Source organism: Micromesistius poutassou, assembly GCF_964030765.1.
Source record: "Micromesistius poutassou genome assembly, chromosome: 9".
Lineage (NCBI taxonomy): Eukaryota > Metazoa > Chordata > Actinopteri > Gadiformes > Gadidae > Micromesistius > Micromesistius poutassou.
The window spans coordinates 462,105-474,517 of record NC_140279.1 but is presented as its reverse complement, the minus strand read 5'-3'; the positions used below and the strand labels follow the sequence as shown (position 1 = coordinate 474,517).

Genomic DNA, 12,413 nt, shown 5'->3' with positions numbered 1-12,413 from the left:
CGGCCTAAGTCCTGTTTATGTCTCCTCTTGTCACGTAATACATTGGGGGGGGGGGGGGGCTCGGAGATATTCGAATACATTGCTTGATATTTGATCTATTCCAACTTTATTTTTCTCAAAAGTGACAGCCCTAGTTTACATTCAATCAGTTGCAGTTCTAAGGCTCATACATATAAAGTTGTTTTCTCAGCCAAATCTTAAATCACACAATTTGCTAGTCCGTTACACGCCTTCCCTATAGAGACACACCAATAAACCAATAATAGCAAACAGTAGGTAGTGCCTTGGATTTAATCCCCTCCCCCTTTTTATTTGAGAACGTAGCTGCATGGACGACAACACTTAGGAGTTGGTCCCTAAAAATGACTTGACGTCTGTAATATGGAACTGGTTTGGATTTTCCAAAACCGACACGGCGCAAAAACATTTGCAAAAGTTATTTGCAAAAATTGCAAAGATAAGGTTCGCATGTCGGATGGCAACACGATGAACCTTAAAACCACCTCAAAATAAAGCACCCGAAAAAGTAAGCTGACAGTCAAACAGTAACTTGTACTGTTCAGTAACTTGCAAAATAGTCTTAAAAACCAACATGAAAAAGAATCGTGGATCGTGATCCTGCCTAAAAAAAAAAAAAATCTCAATATGATATTTTTGCCATTTCGCCCACCCCTAATGGTGCGGTCTATGGTGTGCAGGTTACTACTCACTATGGTGCGGTCTATGGTGTGCAGGTTACTACTCACTATGGTGCGGTCTATGGTGTGCAGGTTACTACTCACTATGGTGCGGTCTATGGTGTGCAGGTTACTACTCACTATGGTGCGGTCTATGGTGTGCAGGTTACTACTCACTATGGTGCGGTCTATGGCGTGCAGGTTACTACTCACTATGGTGCGGTCTATGGTGTGCAGGTTACTACTCACTATGGTGCGGTCTATGGTGTGCAGGTTACTACTCACTATGGTGCGGTCTATGGTGTGCAGGTTACTACTCACTATGGTGCGGTCTATGGTGTGCAGGTAGTAGGAGACCGGTTTCCCTGTCCAGGACACCGACCCCCGGAGAGGAGACAGCTCGACCACGCGCATTATTGTGCCGATATCTGGAGGAGGAGAGGGAGGAGGAGAGGGAGGAGAGGGAGGAGGAGAGGGAGGAGAGGGAGGAGGAGAGGGAGGAGAGAGAGGAGAGGGAGGAGGAGAGGGAGGAGAGGGATGAGAGGGAGGAGAGGGAGGGGAGGAGAGGGAGGAGAGGGAGGAGGAGAGGGAGGAGAGGGTGGAGAGGGATGAGAGGGAGGAGGAGAGGGAGGAGAGGGAGGAGGAGAGGGAGGAGGAGAGGGAGGAGAGGGAGGAGAGGGAGGAGAGGGAGGAGAGGGAGGAGAGAGAGGGAGGAGGAGAGGGAGGAGGAGAGGGAGGAGAGGGAGGAGAGGGGGGAGGAGGAGGAGGAGGAGAGGGAGGAGAGGGAGGAGGAGAGGGAGGAGAGGGAGGAGGAGAGGGAGGAGGAGAGGGAGGAGGAGAGGGAGGGAGGAGAGGGAGGAGAGGGAGGAGGAGAGGGAGGAGAGGGAGGGAGGAGAGGGAGGAGAGGGAGGAGGAGAGGGAGGAGGAGAGGAGAAGAGAGAGGAGAGGGAGGAGGAGAGGGAGGAGAGGGAGGAGAGGGAGGAGGAGAGGGAGGAGAGGGAGGAGGAGAGGGAGGAGGAGAGGGAGGGAGGAGAGGGAGGAGAGGGAGGAGAGGGAGGAGGAGAGGGAGGAGAGGGAGGAGGAGAGGGAGGAGAGGGAGGAGGAGAGGGAGGAGAGGGAGGAGAGGGAGGAGAGGGAGGCGTTAAAACAGGTCAAATCTGAGCTGGAGCTTTTAAATCGTAATCTAGAGAGAGACACTTACCGCTCAAGTTTCGACTGTTTATTCTAAAATTTAGAGGTGCAAACGGTTTTGAGGATACAATTTTTCCACCTGAAAAGACAAAAAAATAAACCAGTTGTGGAGATTTTACACACTAAGCACATTCATTAAATCAATTCTATGAGTGAAACAACGATTTTAAAACGAACACACTCATAAATCCTACAGTGGGAATTTTAAAAACAGCGAGCCCGGGCCTGTCACAAGCTGGGCGGCTGATTGAGTGACAGGTGGAGCACCTGCCACTCACACGGCAGCTCTTCCAAAGTATCCGGTCAAACGATTGGCAGATATGAAAAGGTTACGGGGTCATGACGGTCGGACTCTCTCTGCTCTGTTTGATCATCTCCTCCGTCCCATGAACTCAAGAAGAAGAACCAAACAGAGACGTCAGGATACCAACCTTCCTTCATGTTGGCAAAGCGCTCCTTCAGCTGGTGGTCCACCTCCGGACCGAAGGCAAAGTTATTCACGAATATAACACTGCAGGGAGAGAGAGACAGGTCACGTTAGTGTATAGCTACTGAGTAGGAACTACACACTGCAAGGGAGAGAGAGAGACAGGTCACGTTAGTGTATAGCTACTGAGTAGGAACTACACACTGCAGGGAGAGAGAGACAGGTCACGTTGGTGTATAGCTACTGAGTAGGAACTACACACTGCAGGGAGAGAGAGACAGGTCACGTTGGTGTATAGCTACTGAGTAGGAACTACACACTGCAGGGAGAGAGAGAGACAGGTCACGTTGGTGTATAGCTACTGAGTAGCAACTCGCTTGCGTGGATCATATGTTAATGTTTTCAGGCCGGTGTTTCGGTACTCTACCTGGTGTTGGCGATCCTTTCTTTCCATTCTTCAGAGAGAAAATCCCCCCTTTCCAACTGAAAAACAACAAGGCCATTGAGTTTTACACACCGAAAGGATTGACGGGTTGGCCTGGACTGTTACAGTATACACATGATGAAGAGATGCTACAGGGTTGGGGCCTGGTGTGGTGTGAAACACACGTCATGAAGAGATGCTACAGGGCTGCCCCCAGGCGATGTAAAACCAGCAACTCACTGTGTATTCTCCGTGCTTCTTCCCGTACCACTTCATCCACTTCTTGAACTCTTTATCCATGGACTACAGGGAACAAACACCATCAATGACTCCATTCAAGCCAGCTGATCCTAATCCACACGCTTATTCACAGCTTTGCTGCCTAATGTTTCAGTCAGCATATGCTGACGGCCGTTAAGAAAATCACCGGTTAAATCACCCTCAGTCCCTTCACACTGTGAAAAGCATTAGTCCCGATTGGTTTATCAGATGTCAGGTGACGGTTTAAACAGACCTGACCGTGTCAGGCCGAGGGCCGTGTCACGGGGCCCGTCGAGGTTCACTCAGGACCGGACGGCCTTACCTCTGCGTATGTGGCTGGGATGTCTGCCTTCTCCACCCCGTAGTAGTGCTTACAGTTGGTGGCCGCTGCCACCTGCAGCACCACCTGGCCCACGCCTGGGGACGCCCGCAGAAGAAGAAGAAGAAGAAGACGGGTTTACAGGCGGCTCTCTCGGGACACACAGACGCTAAACACAAAAGGAGTCTGATCCAGTTTGAAAACCGCCCATTCACATTTACACAAGTGACATTCGTCAACGGTTGCCTGGCAAACTTCGGTTTATTCGATGTCCTCAAGTACACGCCAAGTACAGTTAAACTGACATGGGCGGGTTGGTTTTATGCGGCCACGGAACTAGTTTATGACTTAAGCTGATCAGAGTCTAAATTGTACCACGTCCTGGGAATGGCCTACCAGCCGTACTGGGGACCATTAGTACAGTCACAACCCTGTGGCTCGGGAAGGGACAGTTGGCTCCAGCCACCGGCCAAGACAACCGATCCCTGCAGAAACCCAGCAGAAACCCAGGAGAAACCCAGGAGAAACCCAGCAGAAACCCAGGAGAAACCCAGGAGAAACCCAGCAGAAACCCAGCAGAAACCCAGGAGAAACCCAGGAGAAACCCAGGAGAAACCCAGGAGAAACCCAGCAGAAACCCAGCAGAAACCCAGGAGAAACCCAGCAGAAACCCAGCAGAAACCCAGGAGAAACCCAGCAGAAACCCAGCAGAAACCCAGCAGAAACCCAGGAGAAACCCAGCAGAAACCCAGGAGAAACCCAGGAGAAACCCAGCAGAAACCCAGGAGAAACCCCACTGAGAACTTGAAATTTCCCCTTAAAAAATATCCAAAATGTTAAAATAGAAAATGTTCAAATCGAAAATAATTTACAAATATGTATCAAGCGGTTCTACGATTTCTATAAAACATCTAATAAAAAAAAAAAATAGTTTGACCCAAAATTAGAAAATCGCGGTTCAAAATGGATCAATTGCACAGCCCTAACAGGAAACCCCACAGGGAAACCCCCCCACAGGGAACCCCCCCCCCAGGGAACGCCCCGCAGGGAACCCCCCGCAGGGAACCCCCCCACAGGGAACCCCCCCACAGGGAACCCCCCCCCACAGGGAACCCCCCCCCACAGGGAACGCCCCAGGGAACGCCCCACAGGGAATCCCCCCCCCAGGGAACCCCACAGGGAACCCCCCCCCCCCCCCCCAGGGAACGCCCTCCAGGGAACCCCCCCCCGGGAACACCCCCCCCCCCCCCCCCCAGGGAACCCCGCGCGGCGGCGGTGCACTGACCGCTGCCGAGGTCCACGAAGGTGTCGTCGTCCATCATCTCCATCTCGCCGATGATCTGCGCCACCAGGTCGAAGGAGGTCTCGCCGTACACCTCGGGCGAGAAGGGCTCGTAGTTGTTGAGCTTCTCGGGGTCGGTGACCGAGTGGTTGTACACCTGCTGCAGGATGTGCCGGAGCAGCCCGTTGGAGGGCCTCTTGTTCAGCTTCATGGAGGCCGTGCCCTTCCACTGCGGGGGGGGGGGGGGGGGCAGAGCGCAGGCAGGGGGGGGTCAGTCCCCCGTAGGGGTGGGAATCACAGGGTACCTCACCACTACCATACCATACCAGACGCATTGGTAGTGGTGGACTTCATGATTCGTTTGAATGAATCAGTTTGCGTCGGTCAGTTCGCCAAGAAGAGTCGTTCGTTCGTTCGTTCGCTCGCATTTCCGGTAGCGGTGAATCACGGTTCTCAGTCGCTGAGTCGGTCAGACTCGGCTCCTCCCTCGTTCTCGTTCTCAAACGAATCACGATCGTGCAATGGTGCAAACGGTCATCAATTAACACCACATTAACTAAGTTCCTTTTAGCTGAGGAGCGCTTCATGTTCGGAATCGGGATGTTGTTGCCCGGCTGGCTCTCGTGACTTCTCAGTCCTCGAGTCTTCACCGCTAAACACAGTCAGTGAACGAACAGCGACTCGCGAGTCAGCGCGACTCAGTGACTAGTGGGTGGAGCTGGGAGTCGAGTCTCGGAAAACGAACGATACGAACAAGACTAACTGAAACGGGGAATCAGGTCAGTTTGTTCATGTTAAAGAGTCGCACGTTCAAACTGATTCGTTTGCGAACGAGCCATCACTAATGCAGCTATTCTGCAATAATCAATCCATGTTAGACAATCCCACAACGATACATGTCTAACTATGCATACAAAATTACATTGAAAAGGTAAAGTGCTGGATTTCTGTCTTTATTCATGGTCCAAACTGAGTTTTTCAGTGTTTAATTATTCAAAATTAATATTGATATTTGTCACCAGTGAATCGATCATCATATCGCACGAAGATGGTTGACGATATTTCGCTGTATCGATATTTTGTCCGACACCAAGTCCACCATATGAGCCAGAGCTCTTATGGTGTAGGTCCAGGCCGATTGATTCAGGTCCAACAACAAGAGCATGTCAACAGATGTTTGCGTTTATAGTCTGAGCTGTAGATTTCATTTCATTCATCAAAAAAATGCATTATTAAGCCAACACCAACGGCTTGTGATGTCAAAGGAGTTGGTTCAGTAGTCGATGAGTACAGACAGATAAACAGTCTGTGAGGTGGACCTACCAGTTGATGAATGCCGTCGATGGCTCTGTTGTACTTGTCGCAAAGTCTCTGCATGCTCTCAAAGCTGTGAGACGACAAAGACAATATCAGGACACAGTTTACGATGTGTTCGTACAAAGCAGACCCCTTTTGAATGTGTGCGTAAAAAGTAGACCCCTTTTTAAAAACACGAATTGGATCAAAACAAAAGCAACACACTAATGTCATTATGTTCACCTTCTACTGGTGTTACTTTGGCAAGTTTCTCCCACAAACCGCAAACATTTCCGGGCGAGTGTTTCAGCATAAGGCATAAATCGATGATTTATAAACAGACTCGTCAAAATAAGGAGATTGAAAACTGGCAATGATGGAAGTGAAGAAGGTACTAGAGAACAAACCACAAACATAACCAGAACGTAAACTGTGGCACTGAGCAGTCAAGTCAGTCATAAGACGGTCCTCCAACGTGTGACCCCGGCTCACCACTTTGTGTCGTAGTCGATGAGTACATAGTTTTCCATCGCCAGTTTGAGGTCTGGAATCTCCTCACACACCCATCTAGGAATGAATCCAAAAGCACAGCAGGAACGTCAGAGAGGACATGCGGATAGAGTGGTACTGCGGTACGGGCGCTCACGTAACCAGGGGTTACAATAGTCCCAGTGGATGGGACAGGGCCAGGGTCTACGTACCGGATGGTCTCGATGATTTCATGGGCGGCGTCATGATGTTTATCCTGCACAGGGAGAGAGAGTTTAGAGTTTTTTTGAGTTTATTTATTTAGCACACAAATTTCAGTGGTGCAAGGAGGGAACGAAGCCGGTTGGCTTGTACATAGGTTCCACCCCTATAACAAATTACAACAAGACAAATTTCAATGGCTAACAAATAAACATAAAAAGGAGATAAAGTGCATACATAATCAATGTTATGTGAGTAAAAGAAAACAGAAATGAGGAAAAAAATAGAGAGATAAAGTGCAAAGTAATTCGGTAACAAATAAGGACAATAGAGATAATATACAAAAAATTAATTAATTAATTAAACTCATAAAAGGACAGAGTAAGGATGTGGGATATGGAGAGAGTGAAAGAGAGAGAGGAAAGAGTGGGAAATTCAAGAGAAATTGAGATGTATTTTTAACTGCTTTTTAAAAAGTGAATAAGAAGAAATGGATCTTAATGAGGGAGATAGTCCATTCCAAAAGAGAGACAGAGACACAGAGAGAGAGAGAGAGAGTTACCAAAGGAGCTGCTCATGTTCTCTAGTCAAACGAGACAAGTAGGAAGATCATGTCAAGGGAAGAACGTGCAGGCGATGTGAATGAAAGACGTAATGAAAGGGAAGACAGCGTCTAAAGAGGGACCGGAGCCAGACAGCGTCAGAGCGAACGGTGTTGTGAATGAGGGAAGAAAGAGTCAAAGGCTGACTAACAGCGTGAGGTAGAGGAGAGAGGTGACTACTGAAGGGGAGTACAATGGGAGGCCCGGGGTAATAGACTGACAGGATCTATGTGACCACACTCAAGTTCAAAGTGGACAACCACGATGTGGATTATTGATTATTTGACTCCATTAGAGATTAGAGCCACCCCTAATGGTCAATTATTAACGTGGAAGTGCACACCGGCAAACAATCATTGATTCTAGTTTAAAAAAATGCTTTTATTCTAGTCGATTACCAACATTAGAAAAAACATTCAAACATTTTCATGTAAATAAATATAACCAAATAAATGTTAAGCAACTATCTATTGCCAAAAAGAGGTTGCACAACGGCGATGAGCCACTGGCCCGACTGGTGAAAGCCCGTGCATTTGCAATAACATGAATGTTACAAACGGTGACGGCGGTGACAGTTTGCGTCACTCGGAAGACTCCTCACTCAACACTAAAGATGTTGGTGTTCAGATTGCCACAGAAATAACCCCAATGTAATTCACAACCAAACAAATGAACCGGTCTAAACATAGGACTCTGAACGTTGGTGTTGTTTAGCAACGGGCTGGCACAACATGATTCACTCTAGGTTTGGACCGTTGAACATTTTGCCATGACGCCTGTCAAACTGAGCCAGCTGTTGTGCGAGGTAACACTGAGGTCAGCCTCAGACATTAACTAATCCCAAATGCCGCAGCCATTGTGTCCTCTTCGTGTTGGTGCGCCTATCTCACAGCCTGTAGCATGGCTAGGGCCGATAAGGGCCCCTGTAGACAGGCCCTCCCTGGCGCTTCAGCATGCGCTGAACTCCATGTATCTGGTCGTGCACCAGAGCCATGTGGCTCTGATTGACCTACAGTTTACCATTTCTGTTCAACTAAAGTGGTACGGGTCAGGTTTCTTGTGTCACTACGGCTCGGCGTAAAGTATGTTTATGTTCTGTGAAAACGTCAGTTTCCATCCACATGTACTCCATGAGCGGTTTGTTGTGGTTGCCTAGCAGCCGTACGGCGTTCCCACACGGGGTACGGTGCAGGTCGGTGAACGAGGCTCCCAGCACTTCCTCTCCGAGACGCCACGCACACACGCGGAGGGCTCGGCTACCGGGTCCGTCAAGGACACGTTCCGGGAAGTCACTCCTAAGAACGCTCCACCGTACCTCCCTCTATCTGCCAGCCCATCGGTTAACACGCTCCCCCCGACACCAGCAGAGACCAGAGACCAGCAGAGACCAGAGACACCAGAGACCAGAGACCAGAGACCAGCAGAGACCAGAGACCAGCAGAGACCAGAGACCACCAGAGACCAGAGACCAGAGACCACCAGAGACACCAGAGACCAGAGACCAGCAGAGACACCAGAGACACCAGAGACCAGCAGAGACCACCAGAGACCAGAGACCACCAGAGACCACCAGAGACCACAGACCAGAGACCACCAGAGACACCAGAGAGACCAGAGACACCAGAGACCAGAGACACCAGAGACCACCAGAGAGACCAGAGACCAGAGACACCAGAGACCAGAGACCAGAGACCACCAGAGACCAGAGACACCAGAGACCACCAGAGACCAGAGACCAGAGACCACCAGAGACCAGAGACCACCAGAGACCAGAGACCACCAGAGACCACCAGAGACCACCAGAGACCAGAGACCACCAGAGACCACCAGAGACCAGAGACCAGCAGAGTGTTTACATTTAGTGGATTTTGCTGACGCTTTTATCCAAAGCGACTTCAAACCATTCATTCACACAGTCACACGGCGACACGCGGGACGGCAGCCAGCTCGTCGGGAGCAGATCAGAGTGAGGCGTCTCGCTCAGGAGGAACCGGCGTGGTAACCGGCGTGGTAACGGGCTCTACCTCCTGAGCTACTGTCGACATCCAAGAAGTGTGCAACGCCTGTGGTGGCATGAGGTCCTGGCCCTGGGTCGGTACGGGCTGCATTGTCTCAGCGTTGACATAAAGGAACCCGAGGCCCCCCCGTCCCGTCCCCCCTCGTCAGTCAGAACGCCCTGCAGCGATGTACCTGGGGGGGGAACGCGCCGCTGAGGCGCTGCGTTCTGAAGGGAAAGTCACACAAACACACTCACTCACTCTACACCTTTGGGCTTTATTTTTAGCCCCCCCCCCTTCATCTGGCTGCCTCCGTCTACAACAGCGGAGTTATATATAGTTTTTAGTTTTAGGTTTGGGAGCCGTGCAGTGCAGTGCAGTGTCGCACAGCTGCCTGCCTCGCAGTAACAGGACACCAGTCTCCGCCCCAGAGCCAGTCGGAGGCGGTTGCCTGACTCGACCCACTGACCCACTTTTCACTCTCCCTGCTCCCCGATGCACTGCCAGCGATGGCCTCTCGCTCCGGGAATGGAAGGCATGGGATAGACGGAACAGGAAAAGTAAAGTAAAGTAAAGTAGATGATTGGACAGAAGGGTGAACAGCAGGAAGATGAAGAGAAAATGCAGATGTAGCGACGGTCGAAGCAGAGGGAGTGGAACGGAGGAGGAGATGAAGGAAGCGATTAGGAGAGATCGGGGCGGGAGACATGGAAATTCGGCAGCAGCCCGGTGTCATGTGGTCAGACACGGCCCGTCAGCCAACAGCTTGCCGCCGCGACAACCGGGCTTCCTGTGACATATTCCCCCACTGCTACAACAACTCCAGCCTAGCCCCCCCCCACACACACACACACACACACACGAGAGAGAGAGAGAGAGAGTTCAGAAAGCAGAGGGCAGAGCGAGCGCCAAAGAGAAGGAGAGCGAGACCGAGACCCAGAGGGAGAGAGGCCAACTGGGAGCACAGCAGCTACACTGTTCTGCGGCCTGGCATGCTCCCTGCAGCCTAACGGCTCCCAGCCTACAAACCTGTTTTCCCGCGCAATGCTGCAGCCCGCTGCTACTACTACACTAACTCCCGCCACAGCAGCCTCCATGTGCACGCGCGTCACGGCCCCGCACTGTCAACACGGGACAGGCTGTCGAGCAGGCTTTTGTGGATCAGGAGATCTCGGAGGTTTCCGATGTAGCCCTGTTTACACTGAGCACATACTCGCAGTGATTGGCTTGTAGCGGTTTATGCGATACTCGGCAAGCTACAACTACAACTTCCCTATGTTATTGCGTGAGTTAGTCCATGTACACATCCACATCCACCCCAGCCTTGAGGGGAGGGTGGAGGGGATGTTGGTCTGTATCAACGATGAGAGTGTGTATGCCTGCATAGAGCGTGGCTGGGAGAAAGGTTGCTGCTGCTGTACACACAAAGGACTGGAGTCACACAGCAACACCTGGACCGGGCTGCGGCTAAAAATAAACCCTGTCTGGAGACACAGTGGCAGCCTGAACACGAGACAGAGAGAAACAGAGAGAGACACAGAGAGACACAGAGCACGAGAGGGATCCAGGAGAGGGAACTGAAGGAGAGCGAGAGAGAGAGAGTGTGACAGTGAGGCGAGAGGAAGAGAAACATCTAAAGAATGAGCTCTCTAAGAAGTGCATGCTGTTGGTATTACTACTATTACAACTACTACGCTCACCACAGAAAACAAATGACTAACAGTGAGATGAGGGAGAATAACAAACGCAGATCAGATTGCTAAATGCCCTGAATGTTAATATAATGGTGCCTGTTGAGTTTGACAGTCTGACAAAACAGTGCATGGGGACCGAAAGAAGATAAAAATAAAAAAGGCACAAATGTGTGTATAACTATACTACACTGCTGCAGACGTGGACTAACACACACACACACACACACACACACACACACACACACACACACACACACACACACACACACACACACACACACACACACACACACACACACACACACACACACACACACACACACACACACACTTTAAACCTGGTCTCAACCCTGCTCCTAATGATGTCGATCTAGACCAAATGAATGCGCTCACATCTCCGCTGGTCCATATGCAGTTTCACTACAGTATTTACAGTGCCGTAAATGACAGGGGTCCCAGACACGGCAGGTAAGCGTCACACATTCCACACCGGATCCAAGGGGTTCTTTAAAACGAAGTAATCTGTTTAAGACCCACACGCCATCGCAATTACCCACACCCAGACAACGCTCAGGACCAACCGCACTACTCGAGGAGAGAGGCTGCCTCGTGTGGAAGCATTTAAGACGTCTTTTAAATGCACGGATGGGGAAGAATGCACAGTGCAGCAGGGAGAGGGGGAAGTGCATGGCTCAGTGAAGAGAGGGAGAGAGGTGAGATTGAACATGTGAATAATGTCTTTGCTTTGCTGCCCAGTTGAGAGCCCGCTACGGCACCGCGGCGTGTGGGACAGGACCGAGCGCACTTAAAGTGCACGCTGTGGGCGAGGAGGTACCCAATCTGTCAGCTCCGTAGGAGTGGAGAATAATGGAAGCTACACCAAGTGGAATCAGCTAGTGTGCGTCTTAACAGTGGGAGAGAGCACTGAAAACGGGCGGCGAATACAAGGCATGACAGAAAACCACAGCAACACACAACACACAACACACACACTGTGCGGATGTTAAATATATGCAGCGATGTGATGCACTATAATGCAATGTGCTCTTCCTCTATGGCCCCGTTCCAATATCCACATGAATGGTTGAACACATGGAGGAGAGAGAGAGGATATACAGTCTACTCTGGGCATGCTTTCCATTTGAAGACACGAGGAGCGGACGTTACAGGCGGTGTTGCTGAACACCACAGTCGCTTCGGATTCCTTGACAGTTGGTCCCGAGGAAATGTGTATCATCAGTTCATCAATAAAGCCTATTTCTGACGTGCATGTGCAGTGCACGCTTGTGTCCATGTAAGATGCTGAAGAGACTGCTTTGCTGACTCGCTGGCTTATAGGATGCAAACGTGACTTGGAGGAAGTCAATACGCCCCGTTAAAAGCTATAGTGGGTGATTGCATCATACTGAATGCTCTTCGCATGAGTTGTAAAAAAGCCGTTTTCAGTCTCTCTTTCATCACCCCTTAACATTTACACGCCCATTGTATGCATGTTACAGTGCCTCTCTCCAATTTTGTTTGAATGAATTTCCTTACTGCTCACGGGGGCAAAG

General features: G+C 50.5%; 1 protein-coding gene across 1 annotated transcript in view; it reads right to left on the bottom strand.

The window, feature by feature from the left end:
* The window catches only part of dot1l (DOT1-like histone H3K79 methyltransferase), a 39,023-nt gene that overhangs the window by 25,678 nt on the left and 932 nt on the right, over nt 1-12,413 (bottom strand). Inside the window, 10 exon segments of the mRNA XM_084472776.1 lie at nt 999-1,105; nt 1,879-1,947; nt 2,300-2,379; nt 2,723-2,778; nt 2,960-3,022; nt 3,303-3,397; nt 4,585-4,810; nt 5,905-5,968; nt 6,370-6,444; nt 6,579-6,622. Coding sequence (XP_084328902.1) covers nt 999-1,105; nt 1,879-1,947; nt 2,300-2,379; nt 2,723-2,778; nt 2,960-3,022; nt 3,303-3,397; nt 4,585-4,810; nt 5,905-5,968; nt 6,370-6,444; nt 6,579-6,622 — 879 coding nt within the window.